At 42.3% G+C, this 22,445-nt stretch overlaps 1 protein-coding gene across 2 annotated transcripts in view; it reads left to right on the forward strand.

Moving 5' to 3' along the window:
• The first annotated feature begins 3,347 nt into the window (after positions 1-3,347).
• Positions 3,348-22,445, forward strand: part of SBF2 (SET binding factor 2) — a 546,407-nt gene continuing 527,309 nt past the window's right edge. For both annotated transcript variants that reach the window (XM_026454017.1, XM_026454018.1), the window contains exon 1: positions 3,348-3,530. In XM_026454017.1, coding sequence (XP_026309802.1) covers positions 3,476-3,530 — 55 coding nt within the window. In that variant the 5' untranslated portion in view covers positions 3,348-3,475. The remainder of the gene's footprint in view (positions 3,531-22,445) is intronic.

Below are 22,445 nucleotides of genomic sequence, written 5' to 3' on the forward strand. Positions count from 1 at the left end.
ATTTAAAAGGTAAAATGAGACCCCTTACCACTACAAAATTAATTCAAAATGGGTCAAAGTACTAAATAGAAGAACTAAAACTATGAAGGAAACAAGAGTAAATCTTCATCTCACCTTTAATATGGCAGTAAATTTTTAGATATAACACTAAAAGCATAGAAACAAACTAAAAAATTTGACTTCATCAAAATTAAAAACTGTTTTGCGCCAAAGGACATTATCAAGAAAATGAAGTCTAGGTGTGGAAGCTCATGCCTCTAATCCTAGTACCTTGGGAGGGCTAGATGGGAGGATTGCCTGAGGACAGGAGTTTAAGACCAGCCTGGGCAACATCACATCATCTCTACATAAAAATAAAATGAAAAATAAAATAAAATAGGAAATATCTGGGGGGAATAGGGCATAAAAATTTTAAAAAGAAAATTAAAAGACAACGTACACTATGGAAAAATATCTGCAAATCATATATCTGACAAGGACTACTATCCAGAATATATAAAGAATTCTTACAACTTAATCTCAAAAAGACAAAGAATCAATTTTAAAATGGGCAAAGGACTTGAATAGACATTTTTCCAAAGAAGATTTAGCAATGGCCAATAAACACATGAAAAGATCCTCAACATCATTAGTCTTTAGGGAAAGGCAAAACAGGACCACAATGAGACATCACTTCACACTAAGATAGCTATAACAAAACATAAACAATAGGAAAACAAGAGTTGACAAAGATGCAGAGAAATTAGAACCCTAGTACATTGCTGGTGAAAATGTAAAATGATGCAGCCACTGAGGGAAACAGTAGTAACAGAATTGCTACTTAATCCAGTAATTCCAATCCCAAGAATATATCCCTTAAAATTGAAAACAGGTACTCAAATACATGTACATGCATGTTTGCAGCAGTACTATTTACAATGCCAAAAGATGGAAACAACCCATATGTCTGTATGGGTTGTTACAGATAAACAAAATATGGTATATACATATGATATGGTTTGGCTGTGTCCTCACCCAAATTTCATCTTGAATTGTACTCCATAATTCCCACCTGTCATGGGAGGGATCCGGTAGAAGGTAATTGAATCATGGGGGGCAGGTCTTTCTCGCACTGTTCTCGTGATAGTGAATAAGTTTCACATGATTTTTTGGTTTTATAAAGGAGAGTTCTCCTGCATAAGCTTTCTTGTCTGCTGCCTTGCTCCTCCTTGCCTTCTGTCATGTGCAACTGTGAGTCAATTAAACCTTTTTATAAACTATCCTGTCTTTATTAGCAGCGTGAGAACAGTCTAATACAACATACAATGGAATATTATTGAGTCATAAAAAATAATGAAGTGTTGATACTTCAACGTGATGCTACAACCTTGTACTGCATCTGCCCGTATAAAAGCTGAGAGCAATATACTAAATGAGAAAACCCAGACACAAAAAGTCACATATTGTATGATATAAACATGAAATATTCATAATAGGTAAATCCATAGAGACAGAAAGCAAATTGGTGATTGCCAGGGGCTGTGGGATGGGGGAACGAGAATGACTGCTTAATGGTTGTGAGGTTTTCTTTTGGGTGATGAAAATGTTTTGTAACTAGATAGACATGGTAGTCGTACAGCATTGGGAATGTACTTAATGCCACTGAATTCTACATTTTAAAACGGCTAATTTTACCGTATGTGAATTTTACCCTATTTTTAGATAAGAGGTCAGGAAGGAATATGATAGCTGCCTTAAAAATCTATCATATGAAGATAGATTTTATTTTTTTTCTGGATAGTTCCAGAGAGCAGAATCAGGGGAAATTACAGTAAGACAACTCTAAAATAATAAGGAAGAACTTTCTAACAACAGGGCTGTTAAACGGTGGAATGGGCTGCCTCCCAAGGGAGTAAGATTATTCTTTGCTGAAAGTGATCAAGTTGGGTGATGAGCTCTCAGTGAAGTTACAGAGAGGATTGCTACATGGGGTATGACTGAGGTTTTTTTTTTTTTTTTTGGTTTAATTATTCTCAGGATCAAACTATCTTCCCGCCACGTTTGCAAATTCAGCTGATTCAGTTTTACCATTAGCAATTGACATAGAGGTCCTGGACTTAAAGTAGTCCTTCAGTTTCAGTTCTAGTGCAGCCCAACCCTCCCAATTTGTAGATGAAACAAGTGTGGCAGAGGAAGGGGAAATAGTAAATTACAGCAGAGTAAATCTTCAGGAGCTGAGATGTCAACTCTCTCAGTTCAGAGTCGGAACCATTGCGGCTTCCTGCTGGTCGTTGGGGAAAATCGCACTTTTACTCATTAAAAATATTTGGTAGAGGCCTTGTCTTATATGTAAATATGAAGGATCAAACCCTCAATTAATAGTGAACAGTGATAAGCAACCACAAAGACAACTTCTAAACCAGAGATTTCCAAAACTTTGGTTTACCACTTGTACAAATTCTACTACCAAAACTTCGTGAGAGATTAACAAATGACAAAGTAAGTTCATCTGAATGTCGCACCACCCAAATTCGAAATGGTCAATATGAGGTTCAACAAAAAAGCATGCGACTTGGAAAATCCCGAGACGGAAGGACGGGATCATTTATTCATTTTTGTGCGTGTTTGAGCAGGGAAGTTGGAAGTCACCACCTGTACGGGCTGCGAGAACCCTGGGACCGCTGCGAGGGAAGCAAGCCGAGGCGGGCGGGGCTCCCCAGGGAGAGGCCAGCCCAGTTCGGGAGGATCCCGGGGATGCCGCGTTCCTCGGTGGAATCTGGCTCCCCGGGGCGCTCCGGGGGAAGCCCAGGCCGACCGCCCCCGGCCCACCCGGCATTGAAACCTGAGGCGCCTTGGAGAATTGCGCAAAAGCCTCTCCCTCCCCCGTCTGCTCGGTGGCATGTTTTTAAAATTCCCATCTCCACAACATAAACAGGAAACATGCAGCAAAAGCCCTGTCGGTGCAAATTCCTTGCTTCCAACCGAGGGCGGGAGAATTTCATCTTTGGTGGTGGTGGGGAGCAGAGGAAGCAGCCAGTTTCCCAAGTGACCCCTCAACTCTCCACGTCCCTTCTTCCAAATCCAAACAGAATAGAGAAGGAGGAAGGAAGGACCCCCTGCTTTAGGAAAAAGAGCGAGGGGGAGGGGGCCGTGAAGCAACATCCAGGCCTCAAACCACCTCCAGGGGCCGCATTGGCAGCGCGTGGCGGGAACGCGCCTGGCCGCCCACTCCCCAAGTGCAGCAGTCCGCGAGGCCAGCCGAGGGTGGGGGTGGGCTCGCCGCCCGGGCTTGGGGTAGCCGAGCCAGCACGGGTGGGGGCGGGGTAGGAGCGGGCACGAGGCGCCGCGCAAGCGCAGAGCGCGCCTCGGTTGTCAAACATGGCTGAAGCGCTGCCGCTGCCGCTACTGCCGCTGCAGGGAAAATGCTGAGCCCTCCCGGGCCGGGTGGGCGAGGGTGGCGACGGGGACCCGCTTCCCGAGCGCGGCGGCGGCGGCCATGGCCCGGCTGGCTGACTACTTCATCGTGGTAGGCTATGACCACGAGAAGCCAGGTAAGGGTGTGGGGCGGTGCCGCCCCCGGGCCTCCCCGCCCCCCGGCCGCTGTCCAGTGGGCTCCGCGGGGCCGGGCGTCGGGGAGGGCCAGGCCGAGTCTCGGAGGAGCGGGCGGTCGGCGTCTGGCCTTCTCGGCTGGGCCGAGCCTGGCGGTGGGCGTGGGGGGCCGGCATGACGGTAGGGGGAGGGAAGACGCCGCGTCTGCCCAGCCCCTGGGTGCACCCGCTGGGCTGGCCGGAGGCGAGTTGGGGTCTCGCGACCCTCCCTCTGGAGGCTGCCGGGTACCCGGGGCAGAGCCCTGGGATTGGGCCCAGGACCGCAAGGCTGGGAGGGCAGGAGCCAACTGTGCTAAGTTCCTCGGGGATAAACTTCTGCCCTGCATCCTGAATGAGTAACCAGTGACGCAGGGGGTTGTCCTCTCCGAAAGGAAGTGCTGAGAGTCCAGTGCTACCTCACCCCTGTGCTGTTGGGGGCCTAGTGACCGTCCTAAGGAACGCATAGTACCAGGGAAGGGGAAAGGATTCTTTGCACTTTTACACCTTTCTAGGAAATGCTCCCTATTCTTTCAGGACAAATGTGACTTCACATTGTGACACTTCACAATGATATGACTTGTCTTTTAACTAGGGACAGCCAGCTGACCACTGAAGGTGATCTTGTTTCACTCTAATGTGTTTTCATTGTTCTTTTTATTTGTCACAGAATTTTCTTAGGAAGAATTGGGCAAATGCATTGTATTTTACACTTTAATTGATGGACTTCCACAACTTAAGAGAATTCGCGGTTCATGCACGTTTATTTCTGTATTTGCATTCTTTTGTATTCCTGTGTAGCTAAGCATAATATAATAACAAATTGAGCTGGGGAACCACTTCTATTTCAGGGCAATTCTAGTCCCATATTTGCAAGGAATTTTAGATATCAGCTCCACAGCCCCTTCATTTTTCAGAGATGCTGAGATTGTGTTTTCCTGATGGTTACAGCCATTGGTAGCCCAGAATGCCATTGTTCTACCCACTCGTCGTCCACTGTCTCTCTCATTATTCCTCTCCTAAGAACTTCCTCTCCTTTAGTGGGAACCTTTCATGTTCTTTTGTCTCTCACTAGTCATGACCTGATTGAGATCAGTTGTTAAAGAGAAATATTAAATTTTTAAACTTCTGGCTCCAAAATTTTATTTCCTAGTAATTTTGCATAGTCTGATGTTTCTTTTTTATCAAGATTAAGTGTGGGAAATCAGTTTTTTAACCTTTAGTTTTTAGTGACATTGTGCCGCCCCCCCCCACTTTTAAACAATTTTTTTTTTTTTTGAGATGGTGTCTTGCTCTGTGGCCCAGGCTGGAGTGCAGTGGTGCGATCTCGGTTCACTGCAGCCTCTGCCTCCCGGGTTGAAGCAATTCTCTGCCTCAGCCTCCAGAGTAGCTGGGATTACAGTTGCCCGCCAACATGCCCGCTAATTTTTGTATTTGTAGTAGAGACGGGGTTTCACCATCCTGGCCAGGCTGGTCTTGAACTCCTGACCCTGTCATCCACCTGCCTCGGCCTCCCAGAGTGCTGGGATTACAGGCTTGAGCCACCACGCCCGGCCAACAATGTTGAAACAATAACAGACTTGCAAAAAATTTGCAAGAATGGTACAAAAAATTCTCCCCCACCCCCAAGAATTTGAGAGGAAGCTGCTGACCTGATGCCCTGTCATCCCAGAATACTTTAATGTTCATTTTCTGCAAACAAGAATGTTCTCCTACATGATCACAGTGCAATAACCAAAACAGGAAATGAATAGTGATACAGTACTCCATCTAGTTCTCAGACTGGTTCAAGTTTTGTTGATTGTGCTGTTAATCTCTTTACTGGCAAAAGGATCCAGTTTAGCAATATGTGTTGCATTCATGTTATGTCTCTTTTGTCTCCCTCAATATGGAACATTTCCTTTATCTTCTCCTAACTTTCATGACCTTGACATATTTAACAATTACAGGTCAGTTACTTTGTAGGCTGCCCCTCAATTTGGGATTGTCTGTTCCTTCATGATTAGATACATACGAATATGCGCTTGGGAAGGATATCACAGAAGTGATGCTCACTGCATCCTGTCAGGTGGTGCACAATTTCACTTTGTTTTGTTGTTATTTTTACTTTGATTACTTGATATAAGTAATATCTGTCAGTTTTCTCCACTATAAAGTTAATAGTTGATTGTTTTTGTCATGTACTTTGAAGCTATGTAAATATCTTGTTCCTCACTAAACTCTTAATCATTTCTTGACATCTGCATGGAGTCATGGTTTTCTCTGTGTGTGTGTGTGTGTGTGTATGTGTGTTTAGTGGATTATATTCTGTTACTATTTGCCTTAGTCCATTCGGGCTGTTATAACAAAAATACCTCAAACTGGGTGGCTTACAAACAATAGAAATTTATTTTTCACAGTCTGGAGGCAGACAAATCCAAGATTAAGACTCTGACAGGTTCAGTGTCTGGTGAGGACCTGCTTCCTCATAGCCATGTTCTCAATTTAACCTCATAAGGCTTAAGGGTCACATGAGCTCTCTGGGGTCTCTTTAAAAAGGGAACTAATCCCATTCACAAGGGCTCTGCCCCCAAGACCTGATCACTTCCCAAAGTCCTCACCTCATAATACCATTACCTTGGGTGTTAGGATTTTAACATGAATTTTGGGAGAGTACATAAACATTCAGACTATAGCATTATTTATTTTGATGTTCAAATTGTTCTTTATTTGGCCAGTGAGAGCTGTTCAAGCTGGCTTCTGTGTTCTTATGGTATATCCCCATCACTCTTTGAGAACATCTTTTTACTTTTTGGTACAATAACTTGTGCCTGGCTCATCTTGTACTTTCCCTGCCTTGATTCTGGAATCAGCCATTTAGGGATCCCTGGTTCCTTTTAGTGGAGAATGACATTTAGAAGCTAAGATCTCAATCAAGGCTAGTATGTTTATTGCTGTTGGGTTGTTACTGCTTCCAGGTCCTGTTAGTGGTCAGGCCTGGTAAGTATAGGTATGTATGCATAAACATACATATGTGTTTATATCTATATTTATCTCTGTATATTGAAAACTATGCATTCATACTGATACCTCCAATTTCAATAAAATATTCCAGGATCTATTCTAGTTTTCTCCTTTTTCATATTGTAATGTTCTCTGACAGTGAGAAATCTGGCTTCCATTGTCCTTAATGTATTTACTTACTGTTCAGTCTCCCATCTTCACTGCCATCCATTCCTCTCACTGCTGGGACTTGGATTCTTCATTACATCTCCTCCATCCCCCTACCCCATTCCGGATCTAAGAGTCTATACCAGCATGCTTCAATACAGTGACACCCTCCCCAGCGCTCTGGCTATGACTCCTCATGTTGGTCTCTCCACTGTTGGTGGACACACTTCTTACCCCACTCAGACTCTGACACCCCACGGTGAGCTGCTTCCATTGGAAGACATCCTCACTCTGTTGTACCCCAGTGCCCTTTGCCAGTTTTCCCCTCCTGCCTTAATGCTTGGGCTCTGAAGCAAAATGTTTGGCTCTTCCCCTACCACACATTCTCCCTCCTTAGCTTTCTTGGTCTATGGCAATATGACAGGCTCCACCCCAGGGATCCACCTTCACCCCAGGGGTACCATGATAACTGCTCTTCTCACAGCAGGAGAAGGGAAGGAGAAGGAAGATTAATTTTTTAAGTAACACAATCCAGAAGCTTGTATAAATTGTAGAATGTCAATAGTGAAATGTGTAACTTTTTAACTTGGGAGAATTCTTCTTTAGTCATGGGGAGGTGCGGGCGGTGGTGTCAGGAGTGGCTGTGGGAGCAGCAGTGATGCTGGTGGGTCACCTGTGCCCTGTGTCCCTGAGAAAACCGACTGTACCGCCCCCGCCCTCGTGCCTCTGGCAGGACCTGCCCTCAGGCCCAGAGCCTCCCGGGCTCCTGACCCTGTGTCACCACTCTTGCCCACTAATGCTGCGGGGAAGGTGTGAGTAGGAGGCGGAGCTGGAGGTGCGGTTTGGGGGTCTGGGGCGGGAAGTGGGAGCAGTGCCTGCTTCAGGTACCTGGCCAGCAGCGTGGTCACTGCATCCACCCTGCCGAGGGCACCGGGTTCCTGTGCCTCACGGTGAGGCTCTGAGCAGGGCCGCCCAGGGCCGCATCTCTGGGTTCCACCCTGCATCAGGGTGATTGCCAGGCCTGACACTCCCAAGGGCCGGGCCCAGGACCCACAATCTGCTCCTGGAGGCATCCCCCTAGGCAGGGCCACAAGCTGGGTAAGGGGGAGCTGGTAGAGATGTTGCCTCTGCCCTGGATACTGGCCTGGGCCCAGCGAGAACCTGGAGCCCCTGCTCCAGGCTACGAGGGGGCATGGCTGGGGCTGCACACTCCACAGACCTGATGAAAGCCAGGAGCAGGCAGCAGCCCCGCCCTCCTGGGTGTGCTGCAGCCACCCAAGTCAGAGCTGTGGACCCAGTCCTCTGTGTTGTTGGGGGCCATGAGTAGGAGCCCCCCACCCCACACAGCTGCAGCTGCCCAAGTTGGAGCTGTGGACCCAGGCCTCTTTGCACTCTTAGGGGCCAGGGGAGGCATCCCTCCTGCTCTTGTAGGCTTGGAGGTACCTGCTCCAATCTCGGAGCGGGGTTGGGGCCAAACCAGGGTGCTGTCACAGCCCAGCCAGATGTGTACACACTTAGGTCAGCGCTGACACACTAGGCCCCTGCCTCCTCGGCCCCCTCTGGACTTTGGGCCCTGACAAGCACCATAGGAGGGGTTTGAGGGCAGCTTGGCGCAGGCCTGCAGGTACCCCTTGATGCGAGCAGCCTGGGCTTCATGGATGGCAGCAGGAAGCAGACAGGCTGCTGGGCGGAAGTGGGCAGTTCTCTGGTGAGGCCCACCTTCAGGCCGGGGAGGGCTTGAAGGCTGGGGGCCAGGCTGCCAGTCCTATGGACTAGAGTGAGGACTTGTGGTACCTTTTCTGGGCCCACCAATAGACAATCGGCGTGCCCTTTTCCCTCTCTGAGGCCCATAAAAGTTGCAGGCTCAGCCCAGAGCAGAGAATGGAGAGATGACGAGACAACCAGTTACAGAGAGGAGTTACCCTCTCTGCTGAGAGCTGAAGAGATGATGGGACAATTTGCCTGCAGAGAGGAGCCACACACTCTAGGACCTCTCTGCTGAGAGCTGCAGACAGTAGGACAACCAGCTGCAGAGAGAAGCTGCCCTTTCTGCTGATAGCTGAACACCTGTTGGGATGACCAGCTGCAGAGAGGAACCACTCTCACCGATGAGAAAATACTTGCTGGGTGACATGCCTGCGTAAAGGAGCTGCCCTCTCTGCTAGGAGCTGAACACTCATCAGGATACCCTACTACAGAGTAGAGCTGCCCCCTGTGGGTCTTTGAGGTGTTCTGTTGCTCAATAAAGTTCCTCTTTGTCTTGCTCACCCTCCACTTGTTACCTGAGGACCTCATTCTTCCTGGTCACAGGACAAGAACTTGGGACCCTTGAATGGCGAGGGTAAAAGAGCTGTAACACAAGCAGAGCTGAAACATGCCCATTGCTCACCATGTTGCAGGTGAAGGAAGGGGGAGAAGAGCTGTGGTGGCCCTTCTGGGAGCCCAGACCTGGGAGCTCCCCAAGCTAGGGCTGTGACTCCATCTTTGGGGCCCTATGGTTCCTGGCATCTTCAAGCTTCTGAGTTTCACGGCATTCCCCGGTGCCGGCCAGGGAAGCTGCTTGTGGTGCACCTGGTCCAGCCACAGCCTTGCAGAGAGCTGGCACTCATGCCAGTACCTGGAGCTGCCCACCCTGTGGCAGCAGCTGGCATGTCTAACTGCGCAGTGGCCAGACTGTATGCCGGCTTACATACCCCTCATTGCTCCACGCCTGACTCCAGTCTTTCTTGGAGGCATGGGGTCCAGGCTGGTAGCGTGAGCTGAGTGTAGCCTACCAGGCCGAGTGGGTAGAGCAAGCCTAGCGGATCTGAGCAAAACTCGGGCAGAGGCGCCACCGGCCACAGGTTTCTGGCCAGAAAAGTGACACCCTAAAGATCCCATAACAATGTCTAATAAAGTATAAATTACGCACAATAAAATTTACTCTTTTAAGTGAACATTTCAGTGAGTTTTGATAAATATATACATTAGTGTAGCCACTACTGCAATCAAGGTATAGATATAGGGCTGGCCGCTGTGACTCATACCTATAATGGCAATGCTTTGGGAGGCTGAGGCTGGAGGATGGCTTTAGGCCAGGAGTTTGAGACCAGCCTGTACCACATGGTGAGCCCCATCTTTGAAAAAAAAAAAAAAAAAAGTAGCCTGGTGTGGTGGCACATGTCTGTAGTTCCATTTACTTGGGATGCTAAGATGGGAGGATTGCTTGAACCTAGGAGTTTGAACCTGCGGTGAGTCATGATCACTCCACTGTATTCCAGCCTGAGTGACAGATTGAGACTCCGTTTCTAAAAATAGGTAGGTAGATAGATAGATAGGGAACATTTTCATGCTTCTAAAAAGTCCGCTCATGCCTCTTTGTAGTCAGTTCCCTTTCGACCATCTGGCAATCACTGATCTGTTTTCTGTCTGTATGTTTTTGTCTTTTCTAGAATGTCATATAAATAGTATACAGTTTTTTTATGTCTGGCTTTTCACTTAGGATCATACAGTTGAGATTTATCTATGTTGTATTTACTGACAGTTGTTGCTTTTTATTGCTGAGTATGATATGATTTATCCTTTCACCAGTTGAAGGACACTTGAATTTCTAGTTTTGGGCTATGGTGAACATAATTGTCCTGAACATTTGCATACAGATTCTTTGAATGTTTATATGTTCCTGTTTTCATTTCTCTTGGGTAAATATGTAGGAGAAGAATTGCTAGGTCATAAGTGTCTTGTTTGTATAAGACTGACAAACTTTCCTAATTGGCTGTTCCATTTTACATTTTCACTAGCAACATGTGAGAGTTCTAGTTATTCTTTTTAAATGTATTTTATTTATTTATTTTTTTTGAGACGGAGTCTTGCTCTGTCACTCAGGTTGGAGTGCTGTGGCTGGATCTCAGCTCACTGCAAGCTCCGCCTCCCGAGTTCACGCCATTTTCCTGCCTCAGCCTCCGGGGTAGCTGGGACTACAGGCGCCACCACCTCGCCCGGCTAGTTTTTTTTGTAGTTTTTAGTAGAGACGGGGTTTCACCGTGTTAGCCAGGATGGTCTTGATCTCCTGACCCGTGATCCGCCCGTCTCGGCCTCCCAAAGTGCTGGGATTACAGGCTTGAGCCACCGCGCCCGGCCCTCTTTTTAAATTTAATCTATTACTTAAAAATATTTTTGGCTGCTCTGCCTGTGGAGTAGCCATTTTTTTTTTTTTTTGTTAACTTCTCTAATAAACTTGCTTTCACTAAAAACAAAAACAAAAAACAAAACAGGCTGGGCGCAGTGGCTCACGCTGGTAATCCCAGCACTTTGGAAGGCCGAGGTGGGTGGATCACGAGGTCAGAAGAACGAGACCATCCTGGCCAACATGGTGATACCCCGTCTCTACTAAAAATACAAAAATTAGCTGGGGGTGGTGGCGGTCGCCTGTAATCCCATCTACTTGGGAGGCTGAGGCAGAAGAATGGCTTGAATCCAGGAGGCAGAGGTTGCAGTGAGCCGAGATTGCGCCACTGCACTACAGCCTGGCGACAGAGCAAGACTCTGTCTTAAAAAAAAAAAAAAAAAAAAAAACTTTGCCTAGCTTTATTGAGGTGTAATTTACAAATAAAAATCATATATATTTATGGTGGACAGTGTGATGTTTTATGTATACATTGTGAAATGATTACACAATCAAGGTAATTAACATACCCATCACTTCACATAGTTACCCTATGTGTGTGTGTATGTGTGTTTATGGTGAAGAAATTTAAAATCTCTCTTGGCAGGGTGCAGTGGCTCACACCTGTAATCCCAGCACTTTGGGACGCTGAGGTGGGTGGATTGCTTGAGTCCAGGATTTTGAGACCAGTGTGGGCAACAGGCTTTTTTTTCTCCAAAAAAAAGATCTACTCTCTTAACATACCTCATTTGTGGTTTTAGTTTGTGTTTTCCTGGTGACTAATGATGTTGAACACCTTTTCAAGTGCTTGTTGCCATTTGTGTATTTTTTTGTAAAGTGTCTGATCAAATTTGTGCTCTTTTTATTGGGTTGTTTGACTTCTTACTGTTACTGGTGGAGGGTGTCCAGGTTCTTGGTGTTTTGAAAAAAGAATTGGACAAAATGCACAAACAAAGCAATGACAGAAAAGCACAGATTTATTAAAATGAAAGTACACTCCACAGGATGGGAATGAGCTTGAGCGAGCAGCTTGAGAGTGCTGGTTATGGAATTTTCTGGGGTTTAAATACCCTGTAGAGGTTTCTTGTTGGTTGTGCTGTGTACGCCTTATGTAAATGAAAAGGATGAAGTCAAGTTACAGTTATTTACTTGGTGTACACCCTATGCAAATAAAGAAGATGTTTCCTGACATAGCTGAAGTGAAGTTACACAATTATTTACTTGGATGTAGAAAGTTGGGGTTTTTCTGTTTGATTTAGTTCTACAAAGTCCTTAGGTTCCCTGCCACCAGACCCTATTCTCCTGCCTCAGTATTATTGAGATTTTTTTTTTTCTAATTCTAGATACAAGTCTGTCCCTCCCTCCCTTTTTCCTCCCCTCTCCCCTCTCTTCCTTGCCTTGCCTTCCGTTTCCTTTTTCCTTTTGTCGCACTCTGTTGCCCAGGTAGGAAGACAGTGGCACAATCACAATTTACTGAAGCCTTGATCTCCCGGGCTCAATTCATCCTCCCACCTCAGCCTGCCGAGTAGCTGGGACTACAGGTGCACGCCACCATGCCCGGCTAATTTTTGTATTTTTTGTAGAGATGGGGTTTCACCATGTTACCCAGGCTGGTCTTGAACTCCTGGCCTCAAGCAGTCCTTTTGCCTAAACTTCCCAAAGCACTGGGATTACAGCCATGAGGCACCTCACTGGCCAAATGATACACTCTTTATTTTTGTTCCTAAAGTGTCTTTGCAATTAACAGTACTTGCAGTTGAATTTTTAAATATTTATATTTTATAATTGGATTAAAAAAAAAAACAGCTGGGTGCAGTTGGCTCACACCTATAATTGGGAGGCTGAGGTAGGTAATCACGTGTGCCCAGGAATTTGAGACCAGCCTGGGCAACATAGTGAGACCTCGTCTCTACTAAAAATTTAAAAAACATAAAAATGAATTAGCCAGGTGTGGTGATGGATGCCTGTAGTCCCAGCTGCTTGGGAGGTTGAGGTGGGAGCATTACTTGAGCCCAGGAGGTCGAGGCTGCAGTGAGCTTGTTTGTGCCATTGTACTCCAGCCTGGGTGAAAAAACAAGATTCCGTTTCAAAAACAAAAGCAAAAACCCCTTGTCTTTTGAAAAATTTATTTTACAAACTGGAAAAAAGAGGTAATGCATGCTGTTTGAATTATATAGAAAGAAGGGTGCCTGGTACATCATAGGTAGTTAACAAAGATAACACAGAATGAACACACAGTTGTTGAAAATATGGGGAAAAAAGCTATAAAAAAGGAGGTTGGGAGGTGGATGTGGTTATAAAAGGGTAATTGGGAGGAATTTTTATGGTGATAAAACTGTTTTATATTTTGACTGGGTGGTGGATACATATATCTGCATGTATGATAAAATTGCATAGAACTAAATACACACTTACAACCACAAATGAGTATAGGTAAAACTGAGGAAATGTGAATGAGATTGGTGGATTCTATTATATCCTGGTGGTGATTTTGTAATTTAATTTTGCAAGATGTCACCAATGGGGGGAACTGGGTAAAAGGTACATGGTTTCTGTATTAATTCTTACAACTATGTGTAAATCTGCAACTATCTCAAATTAAAAGTTCAATTAAAAAAGCTATAAGAAAGATAGAAAGATACCCTTACTATCTTTTTAAAAACTATTAATGACATAAGGAAAATTTATTTTATAAAATTTTAGAAAAACATAATGTCCAGTGGCTGTATTATTATATAATTTGAGTGTATCATTTTAACTTAGTCACTTCACTATTGGACCTTGTTTCCAGTTTTGTGTTCTTATGATGCTGTTATGCTGAGGAGAACATAGCTTGAAAACCACTGATTTTTTATGACAGTTTGATTTTGATAATTTGAAATTAAGACTTTGTTTTTCTGACTCTGCCTGTGTACTATGGCAGAATAATTAGGAAATATCATTAGCTTCTAATATGTGGTTATTTAGCCAACCATATTTTTCTTATTGTTTTTACTTTCTTTTACTGAGATTTGTCCAGAAAAATTGATAATGACTACCTGGGTTAATTATTTTATATGCCTTTACTTTTTTTTTTATTTCTGCTGTTCATTAATACATTTATAATTCATTTATCTTGGTGGTATTTCATCTGGAGTCAATTATGTTAATCATTTGAAGTTCTTGTATTTTTTTATATCAATCTGCTTAAGTATGTTAGAGAATGTTTGACATGTTTCTTAGGCATTTAATCAGTATTTAAGCAGTATAAGTGAGATAAGCTAGAATGTAAATTTATGTATAACACCTGAAATACATTTTGAGACATTGTAAAAATTGATAATTGATTGTTATTAAACCATTGTAATACATAGCTTGAGTTTTCTCCCCTGAAGTAGTTGGTATTTTCTAGTTGCTGTTTGTTGCCACCTGTCAAGAACCATTTGGGATTCACCGATTTAACAGTTATTTATTGCTTTCCAGGCATTGTGCTAAGTGCTAGGCTAGATACAAATGAGTAAAGATTAAAACTCTATCCCTAACCTAGTCATTAGTGGACAGAATCTTGATGCAAGTAATGATAAATTATTTCAGGAGGATGGACCCACTTTACTGAGGGAAAAAGAGAATACTTCTTATGAGAGGTGATGTTTAAACCAAGTTGTATAGTTTGCATAAACATTTGCTATGTGGAAAAGAGGACAGAGGAGATTATAAGGCATAGAGGAAAAATGTGTGTGTGTGAATGTCTTGTTACAGGAATGGAGAAGTGAATGTAGATGGAAACTGAGATAGGCTTTGATGCTTGAGTAGGTTGACAATTGGGAAAAGCTCTGTACATCAGGCTATAGAATTTAGCCTTGAATCTATAGATGGTAGGGTCTTTTGAAAAATGGTAGCTCTTAAAAAGCAATAAACAACAGAAATGTGACTCAAATGGCAATGAACTGAAGGGAGAAAGACCAGAATGAGAAAGCTCAAGCATTTTTATGGTGGAAATGGCAAGGAAGGTGTGGATGCTAGAGAAATTTGAAAGTTGAGGTTAGTAAAACTTAGTAATGAATGAATGTGAGGGGTAAAGTAGAAAGAGTGGATGAGGCTAACAAAGTTTGTAGCTTGGGTAATATGTGTCATGATGCTATGGATACAAATAGGGAATTCAGGAGAAGAAATGAATTTGGATGAGGGAAGGAAATACTGAGTGAAAGGTGACAGTCTATAATCAAGGTAGAGATATCATTTAGGTGTTTAGACATGTGAGTCAGGAGGCAAGGAGAAAAGTGAAGATAGAGATTTAACTTGGCAATTGTCAGTAGCCAGCTGATTGTCAAATATGAAGAAAAACGTGAGATTGCGTAGGAAATGTGCATAGAGTGAAAAGAAGGGTGGCCTCAGAATTGTACTCAGAGAAAAATCAATATTCAAAAGGTAGATAAAGCAGTGGCAGCCTGGAAACTAAATAGAAGTAGTCAGAGGTATTGCAAAAGAATCAATATAGCATGATATGGTCTCATGGAAACCCTGGGTATAGAGAATTTTGAGGAGGAGGAAATAGCAAATGTCAAATGTGCTGAAAATGTCATGTATAATAAGGACTAAAAATAGGCTTATGGATTTAATAATTGGGATAACTTTAGAACATTATAGTAGAGTTGTGGGGGCCATAGTCATTTTGATGAATGCATGCCCCAAGTCATATGCTATATAAACCTCATGTAGTCCAGTTTGTTTCATTTCTTTTTAGAAGTTTAATATGACCTGCAACTCATGGCTTGTTGAAAATGGAAAGAGGAGTCAGAGGCAACTTCAAAATTGCAGATCTGGGAGTCTGGGGTACTTGTGATGTTGACTTACATTGGAAGAATGAGAATGTTTTTCTTCTAAAATTACTTATTCGTGTTTGTGCGCTTGACATAGAATGGTGTTTATTTTGTAGCTATCCAAGTGGAGACTTCAAAAGATGGGACAGGTAAGGACTGGGTGCAAAGACTTGAGAGTCATTAGGGTATATAGAGTTATGACATTGTGTAGGTGTCCCCAAGAAGTTGGCATAGAGACAGAAGAATAGAGTACCAAGAACCAAGCTTTGGAAACACTATTGATAAGAGGATGTAAAAGAAAAGGAACCATAGAAGGGTTTAGAGAGTTTGGAAGAGACATTTGGTTCTCCGTGGCGATTCTTCTCCTTGATGGTTTTGACTAATCATGTGGACATGCCGAAGAGAGACTGTTTTCAAGTTTCTGACAGCTATAAGCAGTTAATAAGTTCTGGTCAGTTGGATGTAAGTGGAAATGATGAATGTAGTATCCTATAAGTGTTCTTAAAGGGTGAGGGTATGCCTTCCAAGCTTTTCTTTTTCCTAAGGCTGGCATTCTGATATGAAGGCTGCAGCCCAGCAGCCATCTTGGGCCAAGAGGGTAAGGCCCAAACCCTAGGTATATCAGAGCAAAAAGCTAGAAAGAACCTGAGTCCCTAATGACTTATAGTGGGATTGTCATAGCAGACCTGGATAGCTACCCTCTGGATTTATTTTATTATTTTAATATGAATTTTAAAATTATTTATTTATTTTGACATGAAAGGCTATAATCTTATATGTTTAAACCACTATAAATTTGAGTTTATTGCTTCATATGGCTAATCTAAATCCAGATACACAGAAGAAGGCGAGATCAGAAAAGTCATAGAAAGTGAAGGAATATTTCTTAGTGTCAGGTGTGGCAGATAGTGATCAGTGAGATGAGGAGTTAATGAAAAGCTTTGCATTTCACAAGACTTTAGGGCTGAAAGTTAATTGTACACATACTCTATTTCTGTCCAATTTTTGGGTAAGGAGAAACCAGTGAAAGCTGCCCACCTCCCCCACCCCTAATCCCCAGTTGTTACCTGTGAGTAGTTACACAGCTATTGAGTGGTAAATCCTGTCCTAGAAGTTTTCTCATGCCCATACTCCAGTACACCATGCTGTATCAAGGGTAGTTTTACCCCTAAATTGTTTCAGCGGGAATGCTGTATTGTAAACCATATTGCAGAATTTTAGCAGGATGAAGAATAGGAAGTAGAGGCAGCATATTAAGATGATTTGTTTCAGTAATCTGATTTTGGGAGGTAAGAGTATCTGGTTGGAAAACTTTGAATGCTTATTCTTCAGGGTAAAAGACAATTTTTTGTATCCCAGAGTTACCTGGCTTATTGCTCTCAGTAACATGTTTGTTGAATTAAATTTCAGACTTAATAAGATCCAATGAGAATTTTTAAAAATGTGTGGAATAGATGTGACCATTTTAAAGGCAGAAGAGTGGAAATCAATGGAATGAGAACAGTTGATGCTGGAGAAAATGGGGATAGTATGTATAGGAATAAAGTTCCTTAGGATGTGAGGGTCTCAAGCACATGTATTGGGGATACAAATATATCAGTCCAGCTCTTAGTCATCCCCTCTAAGAGTATGTGCTTTGGAAAATAAAATTGTCATTTCATTAATCTTGGAGATACAGGTTGAGTATCCCTATCTGAAAATCTGAAATACTCTGAAATCTGAAACTTTTTGAGCACTGACATGACGCTCAAAGGAAATGCTCATTGGAGCATTTTGGATTTCAGATTTTTGGATTAGAGATACTCAACCGGTAAGTATAATGCAAATATTTAAAAATCCAAAGGAATCCTGAAACACTTCTGATGCCAAACATTTCAGATAAATGATACTGAAAACTGTATTCTATAATGATGTGCATTAAAACATATCACTGATCAGCCGGGCGTGGTAGCTCAGGCCTGTAATCCCAGCAGTTTGGGAGGCCGAGGCAGGCGGATCATGAGGGCAGGAGTTTGAGACCAGCCTGACAAACATGGTGAAATCCCCGTCTCTATTAAAAATACCAAAATTAGGTGGGCATGGTGGCGTGCACCTATAATTCCAGCTACTCAGGAGGCTGAGGCAGTAGAATCACTTGAACCCGGGAGGTGGAGGTTGCAGTGAGCTGAAATCGCGCCATTGCACCCCAGCCTGGGCAACAGAGGGAGACTCTGTCTCAAAAACAAACAAAAAAACATATCACTGATCAGGTGTAAGGACACTGTGGGAGGTGACAAGTCACATAGGCATATAATAAAACTGGAAATCTACAGGTAAACTTAGCACTAACGGACAGGGAGGTATTGGGAAGATAGTGGTGATGGGTGCCAAGAAGTTTCAGGGTAAGCTTTTAAATTTCAGGTATTAGTATCTAAATAATGAATTCCAAGAGACCTAACCTCTTGAAATAACTTTTTTTTTTTGAGATGGAGTCTCGCTCTTGTTGCCCAGGCTAGAATGCAATGCTGCGACCTCAGCTCACTACAGCCTCCGCCTCCCAGGTTCAAACAATTCTCCTGCCTCAGCCTCCTGAATAGCTGGGATTACAGGCACCCGCCACCATACCCCGCTAAGTTTTTATATTTTTATTAGAGATAGGGTTTCACCATGTTGGCCAGGTTGGTCTTAAACTCCTGACGTCAGGTGATTCACCCACCTCAGCCCCGCAAAGTGCTAAGATTACAGGCGTGAGCCACCATGCCTGGCTTTTTTTTTTTTTTTTTTTTTTTTTTTTTTTTTTTTTTTAAGAGACGGGGTCTTGTTCTGTTGCCCAGGCTGGAATACCTGCAGAAGTGCAATCATAGCTCACTGCAGCCTCAAATTCATGGCCTCAGCCGTTCTTTCACCTTGGCTACCCAAAGTGCTGAGATTACAAGAGTGTGCCAGAGCCACTGCACCCAGCCTTGAAATAACTTTTTGAGTAGTTTTATTCCCAATTGTGGGTTAATTTGTATATTATAGGTTGTTATGCCCAATATGATAAAGATCATTTTTATTAAAAACTGTTAGGAAAGTGAAGGCATTGATTAAATCATTGTGTTGCTGGAATTGTATTTCTTTTTTTTTTTTTGAGATGGAGTTTTGTTCTTGTTACCCAGGCTGGAGTGCAATGGGGTGCAGTCTCGGCTCGCTGCAACCTCTGCCTCCCTGATTCAAGCTGTTCTCCAGCCTCAGCCTCCCAAGTAGCTGGGATTACAGGCGCCTGCCACCACGCCCGGCTAATATTTTTGTATATTTAGTAGAAACAGGGTTTCACCATGTTGGCCAGACTGGTCTCAAACTCCTGATCTCAGGTAATCCGCCCGCCTTGGCCTTCCAAAGTGCTGGGATTACAGGCGTGAGCCACCGCGCCCAGCCAAAAATGTTTTAACAGTAGTACTTAGTTAAGCTCCAACACTGTGCTAGTTTCTTGGGGTTGACGTAACAAATTACTACAAACCTGTGGTTTAAAACAAACACCATTCTTTCACAATTCTGGAGAATAGAAGTCTGAAATTAAGGTGACAGGTGGTCCTCAGTCTCTCTGAAGGATTTAGAGAAGGATCCTTCCTTTCCCTCTTCCAGCATCTGGTGGCCCCAGGTGTTCCTTGATTTGTGGTAGCATAACTCTGATCACTTTCTCTCTCATCACGTGGCCACCTTCTCTGTTACTGTGTCCAAATCTCCCTTTCCTTTCTTTTATAAAGATGCTAATCATTGGATTTAGGGCTCACCCTAAAAATCCATGATTATTTTCATCAGAAGATCCTTAACTAATTATATCTGCAAAGACCATATTTCCAAATAAAGTCACATTATGAGATTCTGATGGACGTGAATTTTTGGAAAACGCTGTTCAACTCACCACAAACACAATGGTTCATGCGGTTTTAATAATAATAGTAGTTTGTAAATAGTAGGAAATTTATCTGGATAGAACAGTGCTAAATAGGCTTAATTTTTTATTTTGCAACAAACAAAATTATTCAAAAAGCCAAATATATGAAATAGAAATCATTCTCTCAACATTATAAGTTAAATCAGCATCCACTGTAAATACTTCATTGAAAAATATGCTGTAGAAAGTTCATAATTCCTTGGAAGACAGATATATAGCTTTGCATGATTTTTGTTTGTTCGTTTGCTTGTTTAGAGACAGAGTCTTTGTGATGCCGAGGCTGGTCTCAAACTCCTGGGCTCAAGTGATTTGCCAGCCTCGGCCTCCTAAAATGCTGGGATTACAGTTTTTTTTTGTTTTTTTTTTTGTTTTTTTTTTTTTTTGAGACAGGGTCTCACTCAGTTGCCCAGGCAGGAGTGCAGTGGCACTGTCTTTTTTAATGTTTTTGTAGAGATGGGGGTCTTCCTATGTTCCCAGGCTGGCCTTGAACCCCTGGCCTCAAGGGATCCTCCTGCCTTGGCCTCCCAAAGTGCTGGTATCACAGGCATGAGCCATTGTGCCAAGCCTGCTTTACACAGTTTTAAGAAAGGCTTTAATTTGTGTTGTGTTCTTTGTTCTAACTTTAAATTACTAGTGCCACCTGTTTTCTCCGTATTATTATATTGATAACAACCAGTAGATACTTTTTTTGGATCTAGTGTCACAGTCTACATTTATTTCCCTATACCCTTGCTTTATAAGCAGAGACTATCAGTTTGAATATTCATTAATTTAAAAAAATTGAGTGTGTTCACATTATTGCATCGACTCTTCATGGTTACACTAAGTTATCCTTGAAGGTGCATAAAGGTTAAATAATTTGCCCATGTTCATACTGATCATGAATGGAATTAAAAGGGATTAAATGAAACTTGAACACAGTTTCTGGCTTTAAATCAAAACTTTTGTCTATAAATACATTGTGGGGACTGGGAGGTTGAGATGAGTAGTGGCAAAGGCACTGAATTGATAAACAATGAGTAGATTCTCAATTTGGCTGGAATATTGGGACCACAAGAGAAAAACTAGTAAGTAATAAATGAAGATTATATTAGAGCAGCCAAAACAGGTTTTTTTCCAACTGTTTTACCAGGCCAACCACTTTACATTGTGTTTCGTCTGTCCTTCATCTCTGGGGTTGAAATTCTTGATATTTTGGCAGCCACACATGATAAAATTGATACAAATAAATAAAAGAAAATTTAAGACTTGTTACACAGGAAGGTTTAAAAGTGTTTTCACTTTCTAATTCTCTTAATAAAATGAAACTTTCTAATTATCTTAATAAAATGAAACCCTTAATAAAATGAAACCCTATAATTTTAAACACTACAGAAACCTGCTGACTCTTGAATGTAGTCCGTATCTCTTTGGTAGTGGAAACTTTGGTAGTCAGGAAGATTGAAAATGCTTTTGCAAATTTTTTTTGTTGCAAAGTGTGGTTGCTGTTTTTGGCATAACAGGTAAGTCCAGATTCCTAATTATGGTAGAAAATAATTTTTCCCCTTATCAGTACAGTGTTTTGCAGAAAGTAAAAAACTATGCAAATTGACTACTGTTAGAAGATCATTCTCAGAAAACATTGTTTCTTTTCAAGCTTCTTGAATTTAATGCTTTGCTTTTAACTATGGTTACAACTCCAGAGAATTTTCAAATGTTGAAACCTGTACAGCATGTTGTAATCTGTAGTGCAGTATTACAACTCCAGAGAATTTTCAAATGTTGAAACCTGTATAGTGTGTTGTAATCTGTAGTGTTATGAATACCATATAAATTTAGAGACAGCAATGAAACATCACATTTTTTTCCTTACTCTTAAATGTTGACTTAAGAAGTCACCTAGTAGACTCTCACTGATATGTATGATTAAAAATGGATAGAGCCTATAGAATTTTATGTTAAAATATTTATTTTGAAATAATGAATAGTTCCCCAAGAAGCAATTTTTGTTTTACCCCTTCTAGTGTATTGGATTTTTTGTTTTGTTTTAAGATTGTGTTGCAGCCTTGGAAATGAGGAGGATTGGGATACTTTTTTTTTTTTAGATTAATGATAGAATATTAAACCATAGAATACAAGTTAATGACAAGTCATGTAAGTAAAAAGTAATTTCAGTTTTGTAAGGTATACATGTGTTTTACCGTAGAAACTGAGAACATGAATAGTAAAACAATATTCAGTACATCCTACAAATAACTTAAAATATTTTAGTTTTATCTTGTGTAAGTAGGAAATCATGCGGAGATGGGTGTCATACCCATCAAGATGCTCCAACAGAGAATAAAATATACTTTGGTCTTAGAATTTAGAGTTTTGTCACTAAGGACTTTTAAAGCCATATTGTGCTTTTATAGTTACAAGCACAAATGGGGGCAACACCTTGGGAAAAGTACTGGCTTTCAAAGGAACCAGGTTAATTGCATTTGCTTTCAGATTGATTGTCTGGTGTTCTTTCTCTCTTTTTTTTTCTCTTCTCTCTCTTTTCTTGGTCTCCTTTCTCTACAAACTGTGTGTTTTGTTTTAGTCACATTTGACTTTACCTCCTCATAGACTTAGTTTCTGACTGATTCTTTCTCCCTGGCTATTGAGTTCATGTGTCCATGTGATTTGGAAACTGCTGCTCATCTATTTTTCTACCCAATTTTTACTTATAATTCATAACCAGGATGGTGGTGGTTCTGCTGCACATTTCTGGTGCATGCTCCTGCATATTCATTTGCATATTGCTTCCACTGACGTGTCTATGCTAAACTGTTTTACTTACTGTAGTAATACATACTTGTTAAAAATTTTAAGCATTACAGAAACTCGCTGACTCTTGAATGTAGTACATA

This window comes from Piliocolobus tephrosceles, chromosome 13 (assembly GCF_002776525.5).
Source record: "Piliocolobus tephrosceles isolate RC106 chromosome 13, ASM277652v3, whole genome shotgun sequence".
NCBI classification, from domain to species: domain Eukaryota; kingdom Metazoa; phylum Chordata; class Mammalia; order Primates; family Cercopithecidae; genus Piliocolobus; species Piliocolobus tephrosceles.